A 22,222-nucleotide genomic window follows, 5' to 3' on the forward strand; every position below is an offset into this window, starting at 1 on the left:
GTTTCTGCTGAAAGATCAGCTGTTAACCTTATGGGGATTCCCTTGTGTGTTATTTGTTGCTTTTCCCTTGCTGCTTTTAATATTTTTTCTTTGTATTTAAATTTTGAAAGTTTGATTAATATGTGTCTTGGCATGTTTCTCCTTGGATTTATCCTGTATGGGACTCTCTGCGCTTCCTGGATGTGATGGAGTATTTCCTTTCCCATATGAGGGAAGTTTTCATCTATAATCTCTTCAAATATTTTCTCAGTCCCTTTCTTTTTCTCTTCTTCTTCTGGGACCCCTATAGGTTGAATGTTGTTGTATTTAATGTTGTCCCAGAGGTGTCTCAGATTGTCCACAATTCTTTTCATTCTTTTTTCTTTATTCTGCTCTGCGGTAGTTATTTCCACTATTTTATCTTCCAGGTCGCTTATCTGTTTTTGATCTGGTGGGTTTTTACCGTAGTCCTTCATCTGCTGTGTATTTCTCTGTCTTCTCATTTTGCTTAACTTACTGTGTTTGGGGTCTCCTTTTCACAGGTTGCAGGTTCATAGTTCCCATTGTTTTTGGTGTCTGCCCGCAGTGGGTAAGGTTGGTTCCGTGTGTTGTGTAGGCTTCCTGGTGGAGGGGACTGGTGCCTGTGTTCTGGTGGATGAGGCTGGATATTGTCTTTCTGGTGGGCAGGACCACGTCCGGTGGTGTGTTTGGGGATGTTGGTAGCCTTATTATGATTTTAGGCAGCCTCTCTGCTAATGGCTGGGGTTGTGTTCCTGTCTTGCTAGTTGTTTGGCATAGGGTGTCCAGCACTGGAGCTTGTTGGTCGTTGAGTGGAACTGGGTCTTAGCATTGAGATGAAGATCTCTGCGAGAGCTCTCGCCAATTGATATCACGTGGGGCCAGGAGGTCTCTGGTGGTTCAATGTCCTGAACTCGGCTCTCCCACATGAAAGGCTCAGGCCTGCCACCTGGCCAGAGCACCAAGACCCTGTGAGCCACACAGCTTCAATCATCAGCAAGGCAAGGGAGATCCTGGGCGAGGGGTCCCACCAGGTCACGTAGAGTCCTGGACTCTCTGATGTCCTGAATAGATTTTTTGATTCTTATGAAATTTCCCTGTCCCTGGGATGTGTTGATAGACAAGAACTCAGCGTTTGAGCTTGCTTCAGAGGAAGTGATACAGCATAGCCTTCTCCACAATGAAGCATTTGTTGTAGACTTTGAAGTACATCTTTTATATTTGTAAAAGATTCAGGTTCAGCTATTTTGCATTACAGTTGGCCCTTCCATTAATTGCTGGTTTCTTGTTAAATTCTGGGTGGCAACCTCAGGCTTCTAAAAATGCATCAAGCATCCACTGCATAGAAGTCTGATTTTTCTCCTGTTGTAATTCACTCAGGAGAGTTTCTAGAGGTCCATTGGGTGGGCATGGCAAGCTCTCCTTTTATAGCCATGAATAAGTTGCTGTATCTGGCCCTTCCTTTCCAGTCCTTGCAGATTGGCTCTATTAGGTTACTCTTCTGACACTCAGCAAGGCTGCTCACCACTCCAGTCGGCAGCTCATTGCCCCAAGAAAGTAGATCTTAAATGTCATCACCACAAAAAAAAAAAAATGGTAAATGTGTGACAGGATGGAAGTGTCAGCTAATGCTATGGCAGTGATCATTTTGCAAGATATAGATGGATCAAATCAACACATTATACACCTTAAACTTATACAATTTATGTGTCAACTATAACTCAGTAAAGGTGGCGGGGGTGGGGGGGCGGTGGACGGAAAGCCATGTGTCCAAAGCAGAGTTTCTCGACCTTGGTTGAGAAATGCTAATTCACATTTTGGACTTGATAATTATTTGATGTGGGAGTTGTTCTCTAATTGTAGGATGTTTAGTAGTACTGTGGTTTCTAGCCAATAGATACTAGTAGCAACCTCTGCTCCAGCTGTGACATCCAAAAATGTCTCCAGACATTGCCAAATGCCCCTTGCCAGGGAGGGGTCAACCCTCGTTGAGAACCACTGGTCTAAAGCCTTAAAAATGCATATAGAAATGTATTCTATGGAGGTGGGGAGGGATAAATTAGGAGTACGGGACGAACAGATACACACTTCTCTACATAAAATAAACAACAAGGATTTACTGTACAGCACAGGGAACTATAGTCAATAACTTGTAATAACCTATAATAGAAAGAATCTGAAAAAAAACATATATATAAAAAACAGAATCACTTTGCTGTACACCTGAAACTAACACAATACTGTAAATCAACTATACTTCAATTTTAAAAATAAATAAATAATTTTAAAAAGAAACATATCCTATGGAAATCATCCAGAAATGTCCCTTGAGGAAACAAGGATGTGCATGAAGATGAAGCTACTAGGGTGGAGCGCTGTTAATAAGAGCAACAATAGCAAGAAAAGAAGCATCTAAATTTCCAACAATCGGGGGTTAAGTCCATCCACTGCCATTAAAAAAAAAACAAAAAATAAAACCCAAGATCCACATCTGTAGGCATGAAATACGTTTCTGATGTGTCAACGAGTGACAAAAGCTAATAACAAAACAGGATTGTAGTATAACTGCAGAGAGTAAGACTACAGTCATACACAGAGAAAAAAGTCTAGAAGGACATAGCCCAAAATGTTAACAACAGGCATCTCTAAAATGGGGAGTTACAAGTAGGTTTTCTTTTGCATGCTTGTATTTTCTAGGCTGTCTACGATGAATAAGTATTTACGAGATGTAAAATAGAAGTCTTCAGAAAGAAAGAGAGCAGCCTCAGGTCTCGCCCCACGCCCCAACTCTTTGTTTCTCCTATTTGGTGAAAGGACCATGCTGCCTGAGGAAAGCTGTTAACCAGACGCAAAGTCTTCCTATTCTGCGTCTCTCCCACCCTGTTCACTTCTCCACCCACCCTGTCCTCCCAGGATGCCAATTAAAAGTGGGGCTATCAGCTTCGAGAAAAGAGGAATTGCCCATTCAACCACCAGCAAAGCTTCAGAGGTGCCCCATCTACCCCTGGCCGGGCCCTGGCTGCTCTGGGCTCTCCATGGTCGGCTCTCTGCAGCAGCGGATATTTCCTCTGGTACATTCCAAATTCTCTAGGCCAAGGACTTCAGACTCTGGGCTCCCGCTTTCCTCCCACATCCTCACCGCTAATTAGCGCCCCGGGCTCGGCCAGGGCTGGGTGGGCCGCAGAGACGACACGCCCAGCCGTTGCTGCTGCTTCTCGCCAGCAGTGCCAGTGAACCAACTGCTGGGAAAGAGGGGGCAAGCGCTGGTCGGGAAGCGTCTGCGCCATCCCCCAGTTCACTGGGCCACAACTGTCTCTTTCTTCCCACGCAGCTTCCCTCCCCTGTCCACCCCAAGTCTCCCTCGGGCGCCTTGTTCAGGCTGGGAGGGATGGACCCTGGGCAGGCTGGGGCTGCAGAAGCTCAGGCCACCGGCTCAGCGGCTCCCGGGTCCTGCAGAGGAAAGCACCTCCACAGGTGTGGGTGTGGGTATGCACGTGTTGAGGGCAGATAAAGGGAAGCAGGGGAGCAAGTACATCAGGTCAGCCACACTGAATGCGGTCGGTCCTCAGCGGCCGTGTTCACGCTCTTCTGCAGACTTTGTGGCCATTAGTTCTGGCCAGAGAACTGTTAGATGGGTGGGGGGCTGGAGGTCCTTCTCAGAGCACAATGGGCCTCATGAAGTCACTTTGGAGTCAGTAACATTACAGATGAAGAAACGGGATGGGGAGGATCTAAGTTGCTTGTCTGAGGTCACACCGCCGGAAGGGAAGGCTCTGAGAGTCCCAAGTTTCTCTTCCTCGCCCCTCTTGCTTCCTGCCCCCGGAATGTGGGCTCCCCCCAGACGGAGCAAAGCACCTGTCAAGAAGCATCAAATATCCAGTGCAATCAAGACAAGTTCTGTGATACGAAAGCAAGTCCTTGGGACCAAGGCCCATAGTCCTGCTAACTCCCTGGGAAAGAGGCCTCGAACATCACTCGTGATATCAGAGAGAGCCACGGACACACACAGGGAACGTTGCCCTGGGCAGTGGCCACTTCATGCTTCATGGTGTGTGACCAGTGTGAGAACACAAGGCCGTAGGAGGGCCCCATGCTTGGCTGAATACTCTGCCACCACCATCTTGAAATTCTTGATAATTATTGAACAAGGGCCCTGTATTTTCATTTTACACTCATCCCTGTAAATTATGTAGCTGGTCCTGCTGCTGGGAAAGTTTCTTGGTCACCTTCTCCCTACCTTCCCTGTCCCCAATCTCAGGACTTTGTGCAGGGCCAGGGCCGCACACAGGCACTGTAAGAGACGCCTTTCCGACCACCATTTGGAACCAAAACAAAACCAACAAAAGCCCCAGATCCATGCAATTAGCCAATATCTCCTCACCAAGACAAAGCCCCTCTGCCCAGAAAGCTGCTGCTACCGGCTTGAGACTCCTTTTCCCCCTGAACGTCCTACCCTCCAAGGTCTTGCTGCCATTTTTATGTGACACAAGGCAAATGACCAGGGGTTTTTTCCCCTCTGCATTTTCCTGCATAGACTTGCACCTGTTTCTGTGGCTAATGTTACTCTTGGGTTTCTGTTTTCCCATCTCTGTCCTCTCATCCCTGCTCACACACTGCACACACAATCATAAATTATATTCCAGGCAGGCCAGGAATCTCTCCTCACACACATCCCTAATAAAATGTTTATCTGATGGTTTCAAGACCCTAAGCTGCCTCCAGACAATTTTTGCTAACATACATCACCCCTGGGACTAGCCAGAGGTGGGCAGTCAAACATTAGCATCAGCACATCCTTTAGAAGGTCCCTAAAAGGGCTACATGCTCCAGGGCTGTTCCTGGAAAGTAGGTCACAGTCTGTGGGATGGCCAGACATTCTCCCCAGTCCCAGGAAGTGGAGGATGAGGTCAAAGAACTTGCAATGTCGTGACCCTTTGATATGCCTCTCACAAGGACAAGCTCTCCTCGAAGGAAGGTTATACATAACTGAGCGTTTCTGTCCAGGTGGTACCTATTACAACCAAAGGAATTAATGCAGATTAGTTTTCTTTGGTGTCTGGGTGTGGTAGGCAAAATGATGTCCCAAAGATGTCCACGTCTTAGCCCCTGGTACCTGTGAATATGTTACATTACATGTCAAAGGGGAAGTAAGGTTACAGATGGAATTAAGGTTGCTAATCAGCTGACTTCAAAGATGAGATTACTGGGCTTCCCTGGTGGCACAGTGGTTGGGAATCTGCCTGCTAATGCAGGGGACATGGGTTCGAGCCCTGGTCTGGGAGGATCCCACATGCCGCGGAGCAATTAGGCCCGTGAGCCACAACTACTGAGCCTGCACGTCTGGAGCCTGTGCTCCGCAACAAGAGAGGCCGCGATAGCGAGAGGCCCATGCACCACGATGAAGAGCGGCCCCCACTTGCCACAACTAGAGAAAGCCCTCGCACAGAAACAAAGACCCAACACAGCAAAAATAAATTAATTAATTAACAAACTCCTACCCCCAACATCTAAAAAAAAAAAAAAAAAAAGATGAGATTATCCCGAATTGTCCAAGTGGGACCAATGTAACCACAAGGGTCCTTAAAAGTGAAAGAGAATCAGAAGAGGAGGTCAGAGTGATGCTATGTGAGAGGGACTTGACCCTCTAGGTCGAAGATAGAGCCTGGCTTTGAAGACAGAACAAGGGGCCATGAGTCAAGAAATGCAGGCAGCCTCCAGAAGCTGGAAAAGGCAAGGGAACAGATTCTCCCCTAGAGCCTTCAGAAAGGAATGTCGCCCTGTTGACACCTTGATTTTAACCCAGTGAGAACTGTGTCGGACTTCTAACCTATGGAACTGTAAGTTTATAAATTTGTTTTGCTGTAAGTCACTAACTTTGTGATAATTTGTTACAGCAGCAAGAGGAAAATCATGCACTACCTCCTCAGATTCTTATCACCGGGGTGTGTTTAATAAGCAGAGCTACGCTGAGGCAGGGAAAGGCCCTTGGAGGAACCATCACTGCTTCCCTCGTGACGAGAAGACCTGGCAAAATTATGAAGTAAGCAAAGTGATGAAAAACACCCTTTGTTTTTTGTCCTTGGGTTGTGCCACAATCCAAGGGGATCCCTCATTTGGGGGACTCCAGGTAGACCTACCGCATAAAGGCCTATTGAATCCAGAAGCTCCCAAGTTTTCCCTTCAGCCTATCAGGGCTTAATTTTCCTAGCTATTAACTAAAGCATGAAAGTGATCATATTGACTATAGATACACGACAGGATAATGGAAGAGAGTATATAAATGAACACCCATTTACTGTTTATCCTTTTGGGAAATGCTGACATGTTTAATGAGCCTCACTCCAACCCAGCAGCACTTAACCTTTTTAAAGTCACAGGCTCTGCTGAGAATCCAATGAAAGAAAAACGCCAACACACACAAAACCTATTTCGGGGGCTCATGAAACCGCTGAAGCATCCAGCCTCAGCCCAGAACCTCTGCTCCAATTGCTAGGACAGCTAAGGAAGGTAATTTGAAGGCTGTTTAAGGCCTGTGTCCCTAAAATCACTTCTCCCTGTTGGCTACTTCCTGCCTGTACACAAAGCTGATCCCGGGGCCAACCTACAAAACGCCAGAATTATTAACAAGTACCTCTTTCCCACTGGTTGAAGAGACCTTAGGGGTAACAGACCAGAAGCCAGTGATGGGAACAAAATGTTCAAAGAATGGAGACAAGAAGCAGTGAGAGATAACCTGGGCGGGGGGTGGCAGCGGACAGATTTTGACACGGCGACAGCGTATCTTGTGAGCAGAGAGGCACAAAATCCCAATTCCCTGTTAAATAGGATCTGACTACCCCCAGCCTGAGGTGGATGAGCCCGGGCCAAGGGGGAGACTGACACCCACATCCCCATCACGGCCACCTGGGTGCATCCCTGGGCAACGCTATCCGATCCATCCCCACTCCAGAGCCACCCACGAGTCCGGTGCCCAAATCACTGCTGTGTAAGTCGGTGACTCTCAAGGCAGTGTCACCTGAGGGTGCCCAGCAGGGCTCAGGCATCAGAAGGACATTCCCGCAAGCCCTGACTGCCCCTTACCAGCTCTGGATCTTGGGCAAATGAGTCCGCCCTGCATTCTGCCTCCTCCGATGCAAAATGCAGACGATACCAGGACAAGTCCACAGTCCTTCATCAAAACCCAAGGGTCAGATGTGCTTCAAGGTTCAGAATTTTTCAGACTTGATAAAGGTAATAGAGTGCCTATGCATTATGGTAATACCCATGGTGGGTCTTTCATCAAACACATCAATACGAACATTCAGACTAAAAAGGATAAACAGTTTGGGTCAGATTTTGCCACCAAATGCATTCATTGGGTTAAGCTTTCCCTCTACATTAGTTATGAAATAATTTTGTTTGCAAAGTTTTGCTGTTGTTCAGAATAGCTGTGAAGACATTAAGGCCCTGTAGGATTATTGTGGTGTGGATTAAAACAGTTACAACGCCCACCTCCTCTAGCCATCCCTGCACCTCTCAGGCCCACTTCGGTCCTGGCATTCATCCCACTGAGTTACAATTCTCCTAGGTCTGTCTCCTCTTCTAGATCGCGAGCATCTTGTGGGCAGGAATGATAGCTTGCTCACCTGTGTATTCCCAGCATCTGGCCCATGCTGGGCACATGTCCATAAATGTGTGCAAAACACAAGTTAATCAGTCATCTAAATCTCTCCACCTGCCTGTCTCCAAGCAGGTGGAAAAGCGCACCCCAGAAGTGCTCCCTCACTTGCTCCTGAACCCGGGTATACATCAGAACATCAGTCTGCCTATTCAGCATCATCACGATGGTGCGGGAACCTCTCTGGCACTTTCAAATACTTTTTTCATAAACCCAATTCATGTCCACTAGGAATGGCCCTGACCAGGGAGAGACTTGGGAGATTAGAACTTTTGCTAATCAGCAAAGCTGTATCTGAGTCCAGACTCTTGCCTCCAGCCTTTAGACTGAAGAAGCACCTGGCAGCCCCAGGGGGCCAAGGAGGCCCACTTGTCTGTTTGCTTCTCCGGGAGCTGCTCCCACACGTCGCGCAGTCTGGGCACAGCGCCAACGCGAGCTCCGCTTTCAGGACTTTGCATCTCTCTTTCTCCGTGAAGACTCCAAGCCTGCCTGGGTTTGGAAGGCTCTCTGCTGCCTCTTCACACTTATCTCTGAATGAGAGGAACCCAGCCCGGCTGCCCTGAGCAAGGCTGAATGAGCCCTGAGATCTAAACTGGCACGAGCTACAGCTTGAGAACAACTCGTGCTAAAATGGAAAAGGTCTTGGAGAGCGCAGCGCCTTTTCAAGAGAACGGAGAGGAAGATTCAACAGCGGGAGGAACTGAAACAGCCACTTGGATTACTGTCCTAGGTGAGGGTGGTCACCCGTGTCACGTGGTCACCTTTGTCACGTGGCCACATTGACAGGATGCAGGTTAGAATTAAGCCCCACTGCCCCCCATCGGATGCACAGTGAACATCTAGAGCGTCTCGCCAATGGTTGTCATTTCTTGGTGGGTCAGAGTCATTTACAAGGGTCCTTGTATCTCAGGTAGCAGAGGAGCCTGGGTCCAGGATGCCCCTAAAGTGTGCTTTGTCCCAGGCAGAGCTGCACTGCGTCCCCCCCTGCCTGGTCTAAGAAGTATCTGCTTCTCAGCAAATGAAGATGCCTGGAAAGCCCCGACCCTCAGAGATGAAAGGAGCCCGAGAGAAGGGCTCGACCGACCTCCATTTTTTGAATGGACACGTTTCCTGAACGCGGTCCCATCTATACAGCGGATTTCCAGCACCAACTCGCTGTCTGGTCCTGGGAGCGATAATAATGATGCCACCGCTACTCGTACTGGGGCTGCCTTCCTGGAGGGGAAGATCGGGCCGGGGAGGCGCTGAGGCTGCGCAGTTGGCTGCCGCACCTGAGTCCCCTCCGCAGTCCCAAGAAAGGTTTCAGGGCCCTCTTCCAAGCAGGTGGAGGTTTCTGCCTAGGGCTATTTGTTTGAGGCTTTCTCCTGAGTATTTTTCACCTCTTCTGAACAGCTTTCCACCCCAGGGATGATCCAAGCACCTACCCCCACCCCGCCCCGGGGAAACAAGCTCACTCCACGCCACAAAGCATTCAGGTCCGATCACAGGTTCTCCTTCCGGCTTTAACTCTCCTCTCTCCAGTGAGACTCCCACCCCCTCGGGATCAGCCCTGTGTAAGAAGCTGTGTGCTGAGAGAGGAGTCCCTGCAGCTATTCCCATTCCCCAAATGCTGCCTCTTATCAACCCTAAGGAGTCTCGGGCTAGTGGAATTGGAGGCAATGTAAAAGCCTTGCACCTGTTCTGAGACGCGGCAGGTGTGTGGAGATGTGACATTAAACTGCTAGGGACATAGCATCACTCCCAGGTCACCTGCCTCCGGGTCAGAGCACCTCCAGCCCACAGGGTATAAGAGCTACCCGTGGCACCTGTTAAAATGCAGAGTCCGGGTCGCTCCCAGAGGTTCTCATCCTGTAGGGCCTGCGTAGAGCTCCCGTCTGGGTAGAGCCCCCTGATCTGCACGTTGCACAAGCAATTCAGATGACCCCCAATACACAGTCCGCAGACCAGCCTGAGAACTACTGCCTCGCTCATTACCTATGTCTGCTTCTCAGTTTCTACCCCTTCCCGCTTCTGAAAACTGCCCCTCGCAAATGTTTTCCCGCAAAGAGCTGGGGGCAGTTGGTAGGGGAAAGGTGGCGCCCGAGGTTTTCCATGTGGACAATGTAGCCAGAATTACCCCGACTAATACTGGATACTTAAGTATTTACAGATGCAGTTGTCTTGAATTTCCTTCAACCTAATCCGAAAGGGGAAAAAAAAAAAAAAAGCTATAAAGGATATTGCTAGGGTACCTGACGGCATTTGGCTATCTACCGTGGATTAGATAATATCAAGGTTGGGACTTCCCTGGTGGTCCAGTGGTTAAGACTCTGTGCTTCCAAAGCAGCAGGGGCCTGTTCCATTCCTGGCGGGTGAATTAAGATCCCATATGCTGCTGGACGTGGCCAAAAAACAAAAGATAATATCAAGGTTAAATTCCTGGTTTTGAACATTGTACTGTGGTTGTATTCTTACTGTTAGGAAACACATACTGAAGTATTTCGAGATAAAAGGACACAATATCTCCGACTTATTCTCAAATGGCTCAGAAAAAATGGTAGTCACACATATGTATACATATGCACATAGAGAATATGATAAAGCCAATGGGATAAGATGGAAATTGTTCAGTCTGCATAGAGTATATGGGAGTTCCCTGTACTGTTCTTATAACTGTTCTATGTATCTGAAATTATATATCAAAGTAAAAAGTTACCCCAAAAAAATCCCCAGGTGCGGGGTGGGTGTGGGGATAGAGACTCCATTCTCTTTACTTTTACGTATGTTTGAAATTTTCTATCATTAAAACAATTCCCTGTACCAAGCTTCAGGTATGGCTTGAGTGGCACCGACCCTGGGCTGCTGGGAGCCTAGACACCATCCACAACATCACGGGCAATGACCTGTGAGCTAGGAGTACCACCTGGATTAGCGGTAAGGTCCTCCACGTTCTGTCCTCCCAACTCCCAACACTTAGCGATACACCTTCACAATCTGATTTTTCCAATGTTATTTTTTTCTGACGATTAATATCAAATCTTTTGGGGGGAATCTTACATAAAGGCAATTATAAACTAGAAAATAAAAATAACCTTTTAGACACACATTGCCTCTATCACAAAAGAAGTTTTTATTAGGACAGGTGATTTACTTTCAACCCCAGAACTTAGATTGGGCCCTAATACCTTTCCTTACATGATTTAGGATATAAATTTAAGCCAGAATGACTGACTGATTTTTTCAAAGTTCTCATTCAGTTAAAATAGAAAAGGATAGAAGTTGAAGATTATATGAATCATCTGATAACAAGAAAATGCATATGCAGAGAGGATATTAAAAATATTTGAGTACAACATAGGGAACTATATTCAATATCTTATAATAACCTATAATGGAGAAGAATCAAAGAAAGAATATATATATATATATATATATATATATATATATCTCCAAATTACTTTGCTGTACATGTGAAAGTAACACAATATTGTAAATCAACTATACTTCAATTAAAAAAAAAAACTGACAACCCACAAGGGCACCAACCAATCAAAACCAATCAGAACAGATTTATTTTTAGATTTAAGCCCTGCAGCTGTGCTGTACATGTGAAAGTAACACAATATTGTAAATCAACTATACTTCAATTAAAAAAAAAACTGACAACCCACAAGGGCACCAACCAATCAAAACCAATCAGAACAGATTTATTTTTAGATTTAAGCCCTGCAGCTGAGCCAGGTATTGACCCTTTAGCTCTTGGATTGTTGGGAGTTCCAGGAGTACCAGGGAAGGCACAGTTATCCAATGATTTTAACCACTGGGCGAACACTGACTGACTACCAGCTCTGTGCATGAAGGAATATTAGCACTAATAACTGGTTTATTCCAACCCTCCTGGGAGCTCTGCCAAGTTTAGGTTCATACCCAGTCTACGCTCAGAGGGTAGCGACAACTCTCCCCAGAGCTCCAGATGGAGTCAAGACCCTGGAGTAATTCAAGCAGAGCTCAAAAATGTTAACGGCTCACCCAATTGTCAGGAGCTAGGGAGCCAAACACAATGGATTTGGGGGTGGGGGATGGGAGGGGGAGATATGTGGGCATTATTCACACTTGCTTATAAATACCTTCTTTTGCTTATAGAGACTCTAGGGCAAAACAAACGCTTTCAGGGACACCCCAGTGACTCACAGGCTGAGAATAGAGACGATCTTCATTGTAATCCTCTGCAAAAGCTTCTTATGAATGTATTTATTAGAGGAGTGAATCAACAAACTACTCCAGGAAACAGTTACATTTTAGAAATTCCTTTCTAATTTCATACATAGAACTTTGAAAGAAGTAAGAGTATTTTCCACTTCTACTCATGCCAAGAGAACATTAAGTTGGATACGCTACTTGGGGAAAATCACAGCTGTTCCTCTGAGTTATAAAAGGTAGGAGGGTAGAGACCAGGTCTCTGTTTTCTTACACAGTGCCTGCCTGGCTCAAGACCATAGGAAATTAATTGCTTGCTTGATAAATGTTTTTTGATGATGAGGTGGAGGATGCTTTGGGAGATGGCCTTGCTCATTTAGGTCACAGGTTGCATTTACAATCATTGCCTCTTTAGGGAACCAAGCTAAAACCAATACAGTCAAATTGCGAGTGCATGACGGTATTCATACAACAGACAGTGATACAGGAAGAAAACAAATTTAAACCTGAGTTCTAAACTCTATTCTTGTACCTCTTCATTTCCAAGTCTGGTATTTGATTTTTTTTTTTTTTTTTTTTTTCCATTTCAAGGGCAGGGCTTCCCTGGTAGTGCAATGGTTGGGAATCCGCCTGCCAATGCAGGGGACACGGGTTCGAGCCCTGGTCCGGGAAGATCCCACATGCCGCGGAGCAACCAAGCCCGTGCGCCACAACTACTCAGGCTCACGCGCCTAGAGCCCGTGCTCCGCAACAAGAGAAGCCACCGCAATGAGAAGCCCGCGCACCGCAATGAAGAGTAGCCCCTGCTCACCACAACTAGAGAAAGCCCGCACGCAGCAGTGAAAACCCAACGCAGCCAAAAATGAATAAATACATTTATTTAAAAAAAAAAAAAAAAAATACCTGCTGGGTGAGGTTAAGTGGACTTTTTTTTTTAAGTGCCCTTTTAGGTAAAATTTGACGCAAGAGAACAGAAACCTGACCGTGACGTCATCACTGACGTTCTGTGTCGCCTGAACGATGAAGACAATGACCAGCCAAGAAAACCATTCATCAGTCTGAGGAAAGTGTGTCACCACGGAAAACCTTGGTAAAGAACACATTCTAGCAAGAGGGAAGAGATATGGGAACATACGTATATGTATAACTGATTCACTTTGTTGTAAAGCAGAAACTAACACACCGTTGTAAAGCAATTATACTCCAATAAAGATGTTAAAAAAAAAAAGAACACATTCTAAGTCACTCATTGTCCATCTTTTTCTTTTTAATTCCATTCTCCCACAAGGCATTTAACACTTCCCTGTACCCAGAGCAACCTTCCCCAGCCCCGTCTCACCCATAAAAACCCAGAAGAGCGATAGAGAATTCTGCAAGCTCCCCACTGAGGTCAGGGTGTCTCCCAGGTGGACACGGGTGCAGAGGGGCATGCAGATTGCTGGGGCACTGAGAAAGGCTTCTCTCTCCCCAGTCCTTTCCCCTAAATCACACGGAAAGTTCTCTTACATGGGCAGAAACATCTTTAAAGTTAAGAAACAACATGAAAACTTTCCTTAGAAAGAAAGGCCACCCAAAGATTAAACTCATTCATTCGTCTCTTCCTTCATCCATTCCCCCAGCACAGTATATGTTGAGCAGAGGCCATTGCCAGGTTCTGGGGAGGCAGATGTGCCATGGGAGAGCTCAGAGCCTCATGGAAAAGGCAGACATTTACAACTCACTGAAATGACAGCAGGACTGGAGACAAGCTGAGCGGGTAGGGAGTAGAGGGGAAGAGCGTGCTAAAATATGAAATCAGAGCCTCTCCAGGGAATGGAGGTGACACCAAAGAGGGAAGGTCATGAGAGGGAGTAAAGGCAGGCCCTGGAGCAGAGGTGTTGGCTGTCCCAGCAGCCATGCCCTCTTCTCCCTTCCCCCAGAGCCTGGGTTTTGTTTGGCTCTTAACCCCTGCCTCATGCGGCATGTGGCTCAGTGGCTAACCCTAATTAGCCTGAATCCCTTGCCCATGATGGTTTAACAAGGGACTTGGGACACAATCCTGCAAGTGAGACTTCAGGAGACATCAGCTGTTAGATGACCAGGAGAGAGTTTCTCTCTGATGAGACTTCAGGAAGGGGCAGCCTCTCTCTTCTTCTGTAGGACACTGTTGTAACTCCTGGAACTCTGGCAGCCATCTTGTAACCACAAGCAAAAGTAAATTCCACAAGGCCACCATGGCAGAAATGAAACCTGCTCTCTGATTACTGAGTCATCCCACAAGTGCCCTACCTTAGGATTACTTACCAGTGAAATTAGAAATTTTCTTTATCTTTTATGCCATCCTAAGTTGAGTTTTGTGCCACTTGCAGCCAAAAGCATCCTTTGTGGAAGGTGGCCCTTTCCTGAGGCCTCCTCACCTTTACCAGTTCATCTGTTAAATAGACAAGCCGAATTCCCAAGGGCCATGCAGAGACTTCCTATTATTTTTCTCCAGCTCTACTCATGAAAATAAAATTAATTTTCTAGCCCATGAATTAAACATCACTGCTGCCGGCTGAAAGATTTTAGCAACAGCCTTTTGTTGGCGAGAGAAGCAGGATCCCGACATGTTCTAAAATAAGCTACAAGGAGGCAGGAGGGGAGGAGGGGAGGCAAAGGGGAGGAGGCCATTAAACGGAAAAAGAAAGAGTTGCCAAATCCCACCCGTGTGCGGCTTCTCTGACCCGTCGGCCTGTGGCCTGACTTGAGGGAATGCTTCTCTAAGTTCAGTGCAGATGGGTCACCTGGAGACCTCATCAGTACAGGTAGTGATTCAATAGGTCCAGGGTGGGGTCTGAGAGTCTTTCTTTTTAACAAGCTCCCGGGTGATGTTGCTGGACCACAGCCTGCAGGGACCCACAGAGCCCTCCGTAATAAGCTGCAGAAATGGGAAGCAGGACATTAAGAAGGAGGGTAGTGAGAACCAGCTGTTTAAGCTCAGGTTCAAGGGAAGAAGTGAGGTGAGAAGAACTCCCCTACACACCTGTACCTGAGGAACACAGGAGGAGGAGAGAGCCCTGGGTCTGGTATGCCTGTGCTATTATACCCTTGGGGCATTTTAGTAATTTAGTCCTGGGACAATACCCCTGAATCTGTGAGATCAAAGGCCCAGCTGAGACGTTATTTCCAGCTCTCCCTCAGCTCTGGCCAGCCTGAGGGAGGTGCCCGGTCCCACTGCACACCTGCTCCAAGGTGTCTGCCTCAGGGTCTTTCCTGAAAATCTGCAGACTCACTCATCCCACTGACATGTGTCTGGTCTCGAAGTTATACACCAAGAGCCACTGGTGTGTGTGTGTGTGTGTTGGGTGAGAGGAGGTGCGAGGCAGGTAGAGGCTGAAGGGCAGCCTCTCCGAAAGCCTGATCTCCTCCCAGTCCTCCTGGTCCTGTTGAATCTTCCTGCCCTGGATCTGGGCCCAGATCACCTTCAGCCTCGCTGAACCATCAGGTCCCTGACTGGCTCTCCTCTCTCCCCTCGGGAGCTCTGTAGCCTGTGGCTACCATGCCATCTCACCCAAACCCCTCGGCCAGCCAGCCTCGGGCCTCCTGGAGGCTCAGTCCAGCCACCTCCTCCTCTGGGAAGCCGCCCCAACTCCCCCAGGCTGGCACCTGCAGCTAATGCTGCCTTGGCGGTTCTCACCTGTGCACCCGTCTGTCTCTTCAACTGGCCTTAAGTGCCGCGAAGTCAGGGATGGTGTCAGTGCCTGGCAAGTAATGGGTGATAAGCATAACTGAATGTGGATAAGGGAATTAAATAATGGTTCTCAGCCCCGCTGTGTATCAGAAACACCTCAATGCCTTTTTCAAAAAAATAAAAAAGCCAGGACCTCACTCCTAGAGATTCCAGTGCAGTAGGTCCAGGGCGGGGCCCAGGCTTCTGAATATTTTCAAAGATCCCCAAGTGATTCTGATATGTTTTGACAATAGTTGAAAAGGAAAAAAATGAATGACTTAGTGGACTAATGTATATGTGACTGCACGTGCAACTGTGAGGCTCTCTCTCGTGGCCGTTCACACTCAGAGTGAACAAACGGCAGACGTTTATGAGGGAGGATAGCGGGTCCCTGTTGGGGTGGCCACCAACCCATTGCCAGGGAAAACAAAGTCAGAAAACCAACTGCTTTACCCCTGACCAGGGCTTTCTGACAACCGGGGGGCAGCCGGAACAAGTCCCAGCCACCACAGGGGGAGCTAAGGGAAGGGAAGGAGGGGAGGGAAGCACCAAGGGCCAAGTTTCTCACTCTCGTTCCTTTCACTCCGGCTGAGACAGGCTGCTGGTTGTACTGCTGTTTTCACCGTGCAGCTGGGGACGCTGAGGCTACGGAGGGTGAGCGATCTGCCCAAGGCTACAGCTGGGGGGCTAGGCCTTGAACCCACATCCTCTGACTCTAACGTCCATACTCTTAACCCCAGGGTGGCACTTCCACAGAAGCAGGACATGTCACAGCAGAGGGATGGCGAGACTGCACACCAGAGACTACAGAATGTCAAAATAAATGCTCAACAAGAATAATGCCAACCAAAGACGATGTTGCCTTTTATAAAAATGTAGAGAAACCACCATGACTGTGTCACCCTTTTGTAAATCTCTCAGTGACTTTTCCAAGCAATTATTATGATTTTATACAATACACAAATCAGGACAAGATGAGAACTAAATGTTACACGAGGTCAGGATCATTTATTTGGATGTAAAGGCTATGCCTTATATTTGAGCCACAAGAACTCCAAGTCCCAGACAAACAGACAGGGAAGCCCTGCGGGTTCCCTGACGCCTGGCCCACGGTGGGGTTGGTAGTAATAGAGAGCATTGCGTGTCTATCCTCTGGCACCAGTTTGACATCTGCCCTGATTCTTAAAACAACTTTCAGCTCAGTATTATCATCCCTATTTCAGAGACCAGGAAACCGAGGCTCACACACTGGAAAGGGACCTGCCTGAAGTTGAACTAAGTGGCAATGCTGGGATTCCAGCTATGGTTTCTACTCTGCAGGGCGACTTCACATTTCAGGATGACAGTGCAGTTGGCAGTGACCTTGACCAGGGTCAGAAAAAAACCGAGTTAATAATGTTAACCTCAACCTATATTTATACTTGTTTAGGCTATTAAGCCAGCAAAAGCACACTCCATTCTCTCAGGTTTCGCTGCACTCCACCCAGCCTTGGGTAGGGCTCTTAGTGCTTGCCTGGTTATTAAAAATGCAAGAGTTGCAACAATGGGCTGGGAATTACAAGGTTTAAAAGGAAGATTCATTTATGTTTTTCAGTTTTTTAGTAGTTTGAGCATTAAAGATTTTTAAAAAAAAAAAGATGATTCAAGGAGACAGAAACGGGAAAAAAGTCAAAACTGAGACCCTAAGACATTTAGGAGAAATGATTTGGCCCTGTTTTTACAGCAATTGTAACTGTCTCTGCTCAAAAAGCCCCAAAGAAAACACTAAAGACCAGGTGAGTTATCAGCTGAACAAAAAGATTCTTATTTACAAAATAGTGGCCCTCTGGTGGAAAATAGGAGGAAGAGAGGATGAAAGAGAAGGGAACGGGGGAGGGAGGAGGGACAGGGGTATCTGTGTTCATTTCTCTTTGGAGACTTTGAGAAAGAACCCTTGTTTCCCAAGCCAAAGCAATCTTTTCCATGCAAGAGAGGCAACGAAGCCATGTTGTGTGCCAGCTTTGTAGAATTGATTGTGCTGCAAGAGGGCCTTTTTTCCTTCTACTAAAGAAAAAAAATGCCAGTATCAGGACCAATAATAATAAGAACAGCTAACAATTACTGGACATCAGCCAAGGTCCAGGCACTGTGCTAAGTAGTTTACACCTATTATCGAATTTCTCACAACCTCATGAGCAAGAAGTATTGATATAACCATTTTACAGGTGAGAAAGCTGAGGTCTGGAGATGTTCATTTGCCCAAGGCCATGCAGCTGATAAGTAAGTAGGAGAGCAAGGATTCAGCTGTTTCTCTTCTGAGCTGTGCTCACCCTAGAAAACCCAGAGGTAAAACAGAAGTCCATGGCCGCACATTCTTGGAGCGCCTCAACAATGTTAGGGATTTGATGGAAAAAGAAGCACAGCAAAGACATCAGGACCATCGAAGGTGTGGATTCAGGTTACCCGAGGCCTGACCGAAGACAGCTCAGCTTTGGGCAACTCTCCGAATTGGACAGAATTTGACGGATGGACCAGTACCTTCCAAACCCCAGCCTCTCCTGACCCTCCCTCCTGCTAGACTGCCTTGTCAATTCCTGCCACCGCTCAGATTCCTCGCCATAGGCTGTGTTCCAGCAACCTGAAGGGCACCAGAGAATCCTGTATCTACCTTAGCAATGGTCACATTTGCCCCGGGGCAAGATGGAAGGGAGCAGGGCATATTACTGTTTTGCATGCCTGACACTGTCACTGAAATTGTCATGATGTCACCAAGGCATATTCAGGGGACTCGGATGACATTTCAAGGGAAACCAGAAAAGCCCCTCATGGTTTTGGAAACCAGTGGCCAGAGTGCCTGGAGACAGGGCCAAGCTGCTGCACTAGACTTCGAGCGCGACACCACAACTGCTGCCCCTCACCCCCTATTCCACTCATCTTGGGATTCAGGGCATAAACAACTGCCCCTTTGGCCAAAACCCCTCAAAGCAGGCACTTTCGTGAGCTCAAGGCTTCAGGTGAAGATTTTTCCTCCAGCTGGAGGTCATGTTCTGTCCTCAAAAGTCATAAACTCATCCCTCAGGACCTGTGGGCACCAAGAGCATTCCGTTCTGACAGTCCTGCCCACTCAGAAAACTGCAAGGATAAGAAGAGAACAACTTGCTCTGGGCCCGAGGAGAGTCACACAAAGGTGGGGAGTGAGGCAGTGGAGGAGGTCTGGGCTGAACAACTTGATGGGATCTTTCATGGATGACATTTTACTGCCACGCAAATTACTCTTCGCACAACTGAACACCTAAAACATCCTCTGCTGGGTGCTCTGCATGGATGCCTCCTGTTTCCAGGGCAACCATACCTGGGGTGGAGGGTGGCAAGCAATAATAGATGGGCTAGTTAAGCCTACTGCCTTGACAACTCAGGTCCCTGAAGTGGATGAACAGCCCACTGGTGCATGAACTCAGTCCTAACACTAGACAGAGCCAGTGGGAGAGATGATGAAAAGGGCATCCAGTGGGGAGAAACTTGTAGCTCAAGGCACCAGGGCTTTCAGTGAAAATAACCCTGATCAACAGTCTCCCTATAGATTCTAGCCATCAGCACACTGATCTTAGCTGTCTCTCTCCCTCACTTCTTCTCTTACAAGATATCCATCAGATAACATTCACTTACTTGGAATGTTTCTAAGTCATAAGTTTGAATCTTGAAACTACAATATCCACCACGGTCTGTCTGCTCTTTTTCTGTTTGTTTGTTTGGTATTTTTTGGAGGGGGGAGCAATGAAACCCAGGTAGGGAGTGAATCAAGATTCAGGGAATGGAACTGATGAAAAGTAGCTAAGGCAGAAGACTATGCAGGAAGGCACAAGGATGGGCTTGGCAACATCACCCACAAATGGGAACCCAGAGTCCTGCAGTGTGTTGACTTCTCCGGGGAAGCTGGAAGAGTTTGAGGCCGAGAACAGTGTCTTCTGGCCAAGATCTTTCAGAAGAAAGATTCTGTCTCCACCACAGTGAGTGGCCTGGAAAGGGCAGAGGTGACTGGCAAACCTGGAGAGGAGGCCTTGTCTTTGTGGCTCCTGGTGAGATGCCAGAACCAGCGGGTGGGTGGCTGTAAGGGATGGAGCCTGTGGGTCTGTGGAGCTCCAGTCATGTAAGACAATATTTTAAGTGCTCACTTCTCCCTGAGCTCTCTCTGACACTGCAGCTATTAAAGCTAAGCCCCAATCCCCTGGAGGCAGGTGAGCTCTGAAGTCCAAAGGCCCAGTCCTGCCCCTGCAGGGAGAAGGAGTGGGGTGGAGAGGGAGAAGCTCCCTGGAGGATCCAGGGCAATAAGGGTTTTGGTTGGCAGGTGGAGGGAGTGTGTCCATGAAGGAATGACTGAGCATCTCACAATCTAGTCATCTGGAGGTAAAGGAAGAAGGAAGTCAGGGCGAATGAAACCAACACATAACAGCAAAGAAGATGGTGAAAAGGACACTGAATTGAGGAGGTGTACTGAGCAGGGGAGGGCTGAGCAGGGAGGTTACCCAAAGCTTAGGGGGGGCTCTGGGAGGCTTCACAGATTCCCAAAGACGCCCCGCCCCTCTCATCATTCCTCAGCTCTGCTCAGCCACACTCCCCTAAGAGGCACCCATCTTCTGGAAGAGGTTGCTTCCGAGAGCCGGGACTGCAGAGTTTCAGGGGAAGGCTTGGAACCGAGTGGCCCCATTATGAACCCAGGCATTTGGAGCTGACACTATGCTAAATAAGACGCCTCGCAGAAAGAGGTTTTCTTATTTTCTTCCTTCCTCTTCCCCTCTGGGAATTAAAGTAGGTTGTGTTTCTCCTGCCCCCGTTCCTTGGCGATCTCGGAAAGGAGAGCTGAAAGGGATTCTTGGATCACCTCGTCCAGTTCTCAGCCCAGGATATCAAGGCCAGCGCCTTTTGTCTCGGCTAACGTGGCCACTGCAGGGACTGAGGCCAAAACCAGTTGCTGGGGCAGGGGGTGTTGGAAGTGGCTCTGAGGTCAGCCACTGGAGTCACGTAGGGAAGGCACTCGGTCCCCGGGCCCCGGGAGGTGGGGGGATTGGGGGAGGGGGGCTCCTGGGCTCCCTCCCATGCCGGCAGGGTTGGGGGTGCTAGGAAAGAGGGTGGCGAGAGGGAGAGCTACAGGTGCGGTGACAGACAGGCACTGGTCAGAAGGGATAGGTCCCCGAGGGGATCTGCTCGGCCACGGTCTGAGCTTTGTGCCGGGGGCAGAGCGCTCTCGCCGCGGGGTTGGTGTGCTCGCCGAGAAACTTCTGGGACCGTGGAAGTGCAACTGGGCACAAAAGATCACGGAGGGGGCAGGGATGGGGGCCTTGCATGGGCAGGAAGGGAACTGGTGTCTTCCATCTCCTGCGCGAACATCAAGACTGATCCGGTGCCGGGTCTCTCCACCCCCGCTCCAACTCCCTTTCTTGTCCTTAACTCGGCCCCAAGGTCCGTGGCCCACAGAGGAGACTGAGAAGCCGAAGGGCGGCAGAAAGGAGCGCCCCTGGGACCCGCCTGGGCGACACAGTCATCCCATCGGTCTCCCCGCCCTGGAACCCGGGTTCAGCCGGTGTGCCTCTGCGCACAGCGGTGGCGCCGAAGGGCCCCGAGTCCATCCGGGAGCCGCCAAAGGCGCCTACTCAAGCAGACAGCGGGGGAGGCAGAAGTTGAAAATACCAGCACAGAAACACCTGCCTGTCCCAAAGGCCGGACGACTGCAGGCCGGGGGACCGGGGCGCGTGGTGGGGAGGAGAGCGGAGAGCGGAGGGGCGCTCCGCACCGCCCGGAGCCGGCGGCGACCCGCGACCCCGCGCGCCCCGGCGCCGCCTCGCCTCGGTGCCCGGGGCGCAGGGGGCGCCGGCAGGACTTACCCCAGAGCAGAGTGAGCGGCTGGGCTTTGGGGATGAGCACCAGGGAGTACACGGCCCCCAAGTGGAGCAGGCTCATCAGGAAGACGTTCCTCCAGACGATGTCCTGCCGCTGCCCGCGCGCGCCGGGCTTCTCCCGGCCGCCGCCGCCACCCTCCGAGCCCTCGACCCCGAAGCCCACACGGATTTCCTCCTTGGCGTTGCGGAAGGAGACCTTCCCCTCGCCGGCGGCCGGGCCTGGCATGGCTGGGGAGAGGCGGGCGCTCGTGGCAGCGGCAGCAAGCTGGCGATAAGCCGGCGCGGAGCTCTCCGGTGCGGGCGACGGCTTCTGCCTTTTAGGAGGGGATTTCCGCACCTCCCGTCCCCGCCTTCCCGACGCTTCTCTGTTTCCTTCTCTCTTCTTCTGGCGTTCAGCGTGGCTTAAGGATGCAAATCTTGGCGCCCGGCATCTGTTGCTGGCGAGTCCCCCTCACCGCTGCCGGGGCTGAACTCTGCGGCGAGGAACAGGAGGCGAGCGCCAGGGGCTCGAGGGGACGCAGGGGGGTGGGGGGAGGGGGTGTGGAAAGAGCCGAGAAAGCGGCGGGGGAGGGAGCGCTCCGAGGGAGCTGGGAAGAAAGACCTGCATAGCTACAGCCAATCAGGATCGCCTGTGGGGCTCTTAAAGAGAAAGGCGCACCCCGGGCCTCCGCTGCCCGGGCTCCCCGGGGCCGGACGGGGCAGCCTGCTTGGCAGGCAGTGGGCAGCCTCCGCCCGCGGGTGGGTGAGCTGTGGCTTCCGGGTCAGGGAGCCTGCAGAGGGGCTCAGAGCACTTCTCCAGCTGTTGTGTGTTTCTACGGTTCCCAGAAATAC

General features: G+C 49.3%; 1 protein-coding gene across 1 annotated transcript in view; it reads right to left on the reverse strand.

The window, feature by feature from the left end:
• SCD5 (stearoyl-CoA desaturase 5) overlaps window positions 1-21,899 on the reverse strand; it is a 154,476-nt gene extending 132,577 nt beyond the window's left edge. Inside the window, exon 1 of the mRNA XM_024115413.3 lies at window positions 21,377-21,899. Within this exon, the coding sequence (XP_023971181.1) occupies window positions 21,377-21,617 (241 nt within the window). The 5' untranslated portion in view covers window positions 21,618-21,899. The remainder of the gene's footprint in view (window positions 1-21,376) is intronic.
• Window positions 21,900-22,222: the final 323 nt, after the last annotated feature.

The sequence above is a fragment of the Physeter macrocephalus genome, chromosome 7 (genome assembly GCF_002837175.3).
Source record: "Physeter macrocephalus isolate SW-GA chromosome 7, ASM283717v5, whole genome shotgun sequence".
Taxonomy (NCBI): domain Eukaryota; kingdom Metazoa; phylum Chordata; class Mammalia; order Artiodactyla; family Physeteridae; genus Physeter; species Physeter macrocephalus.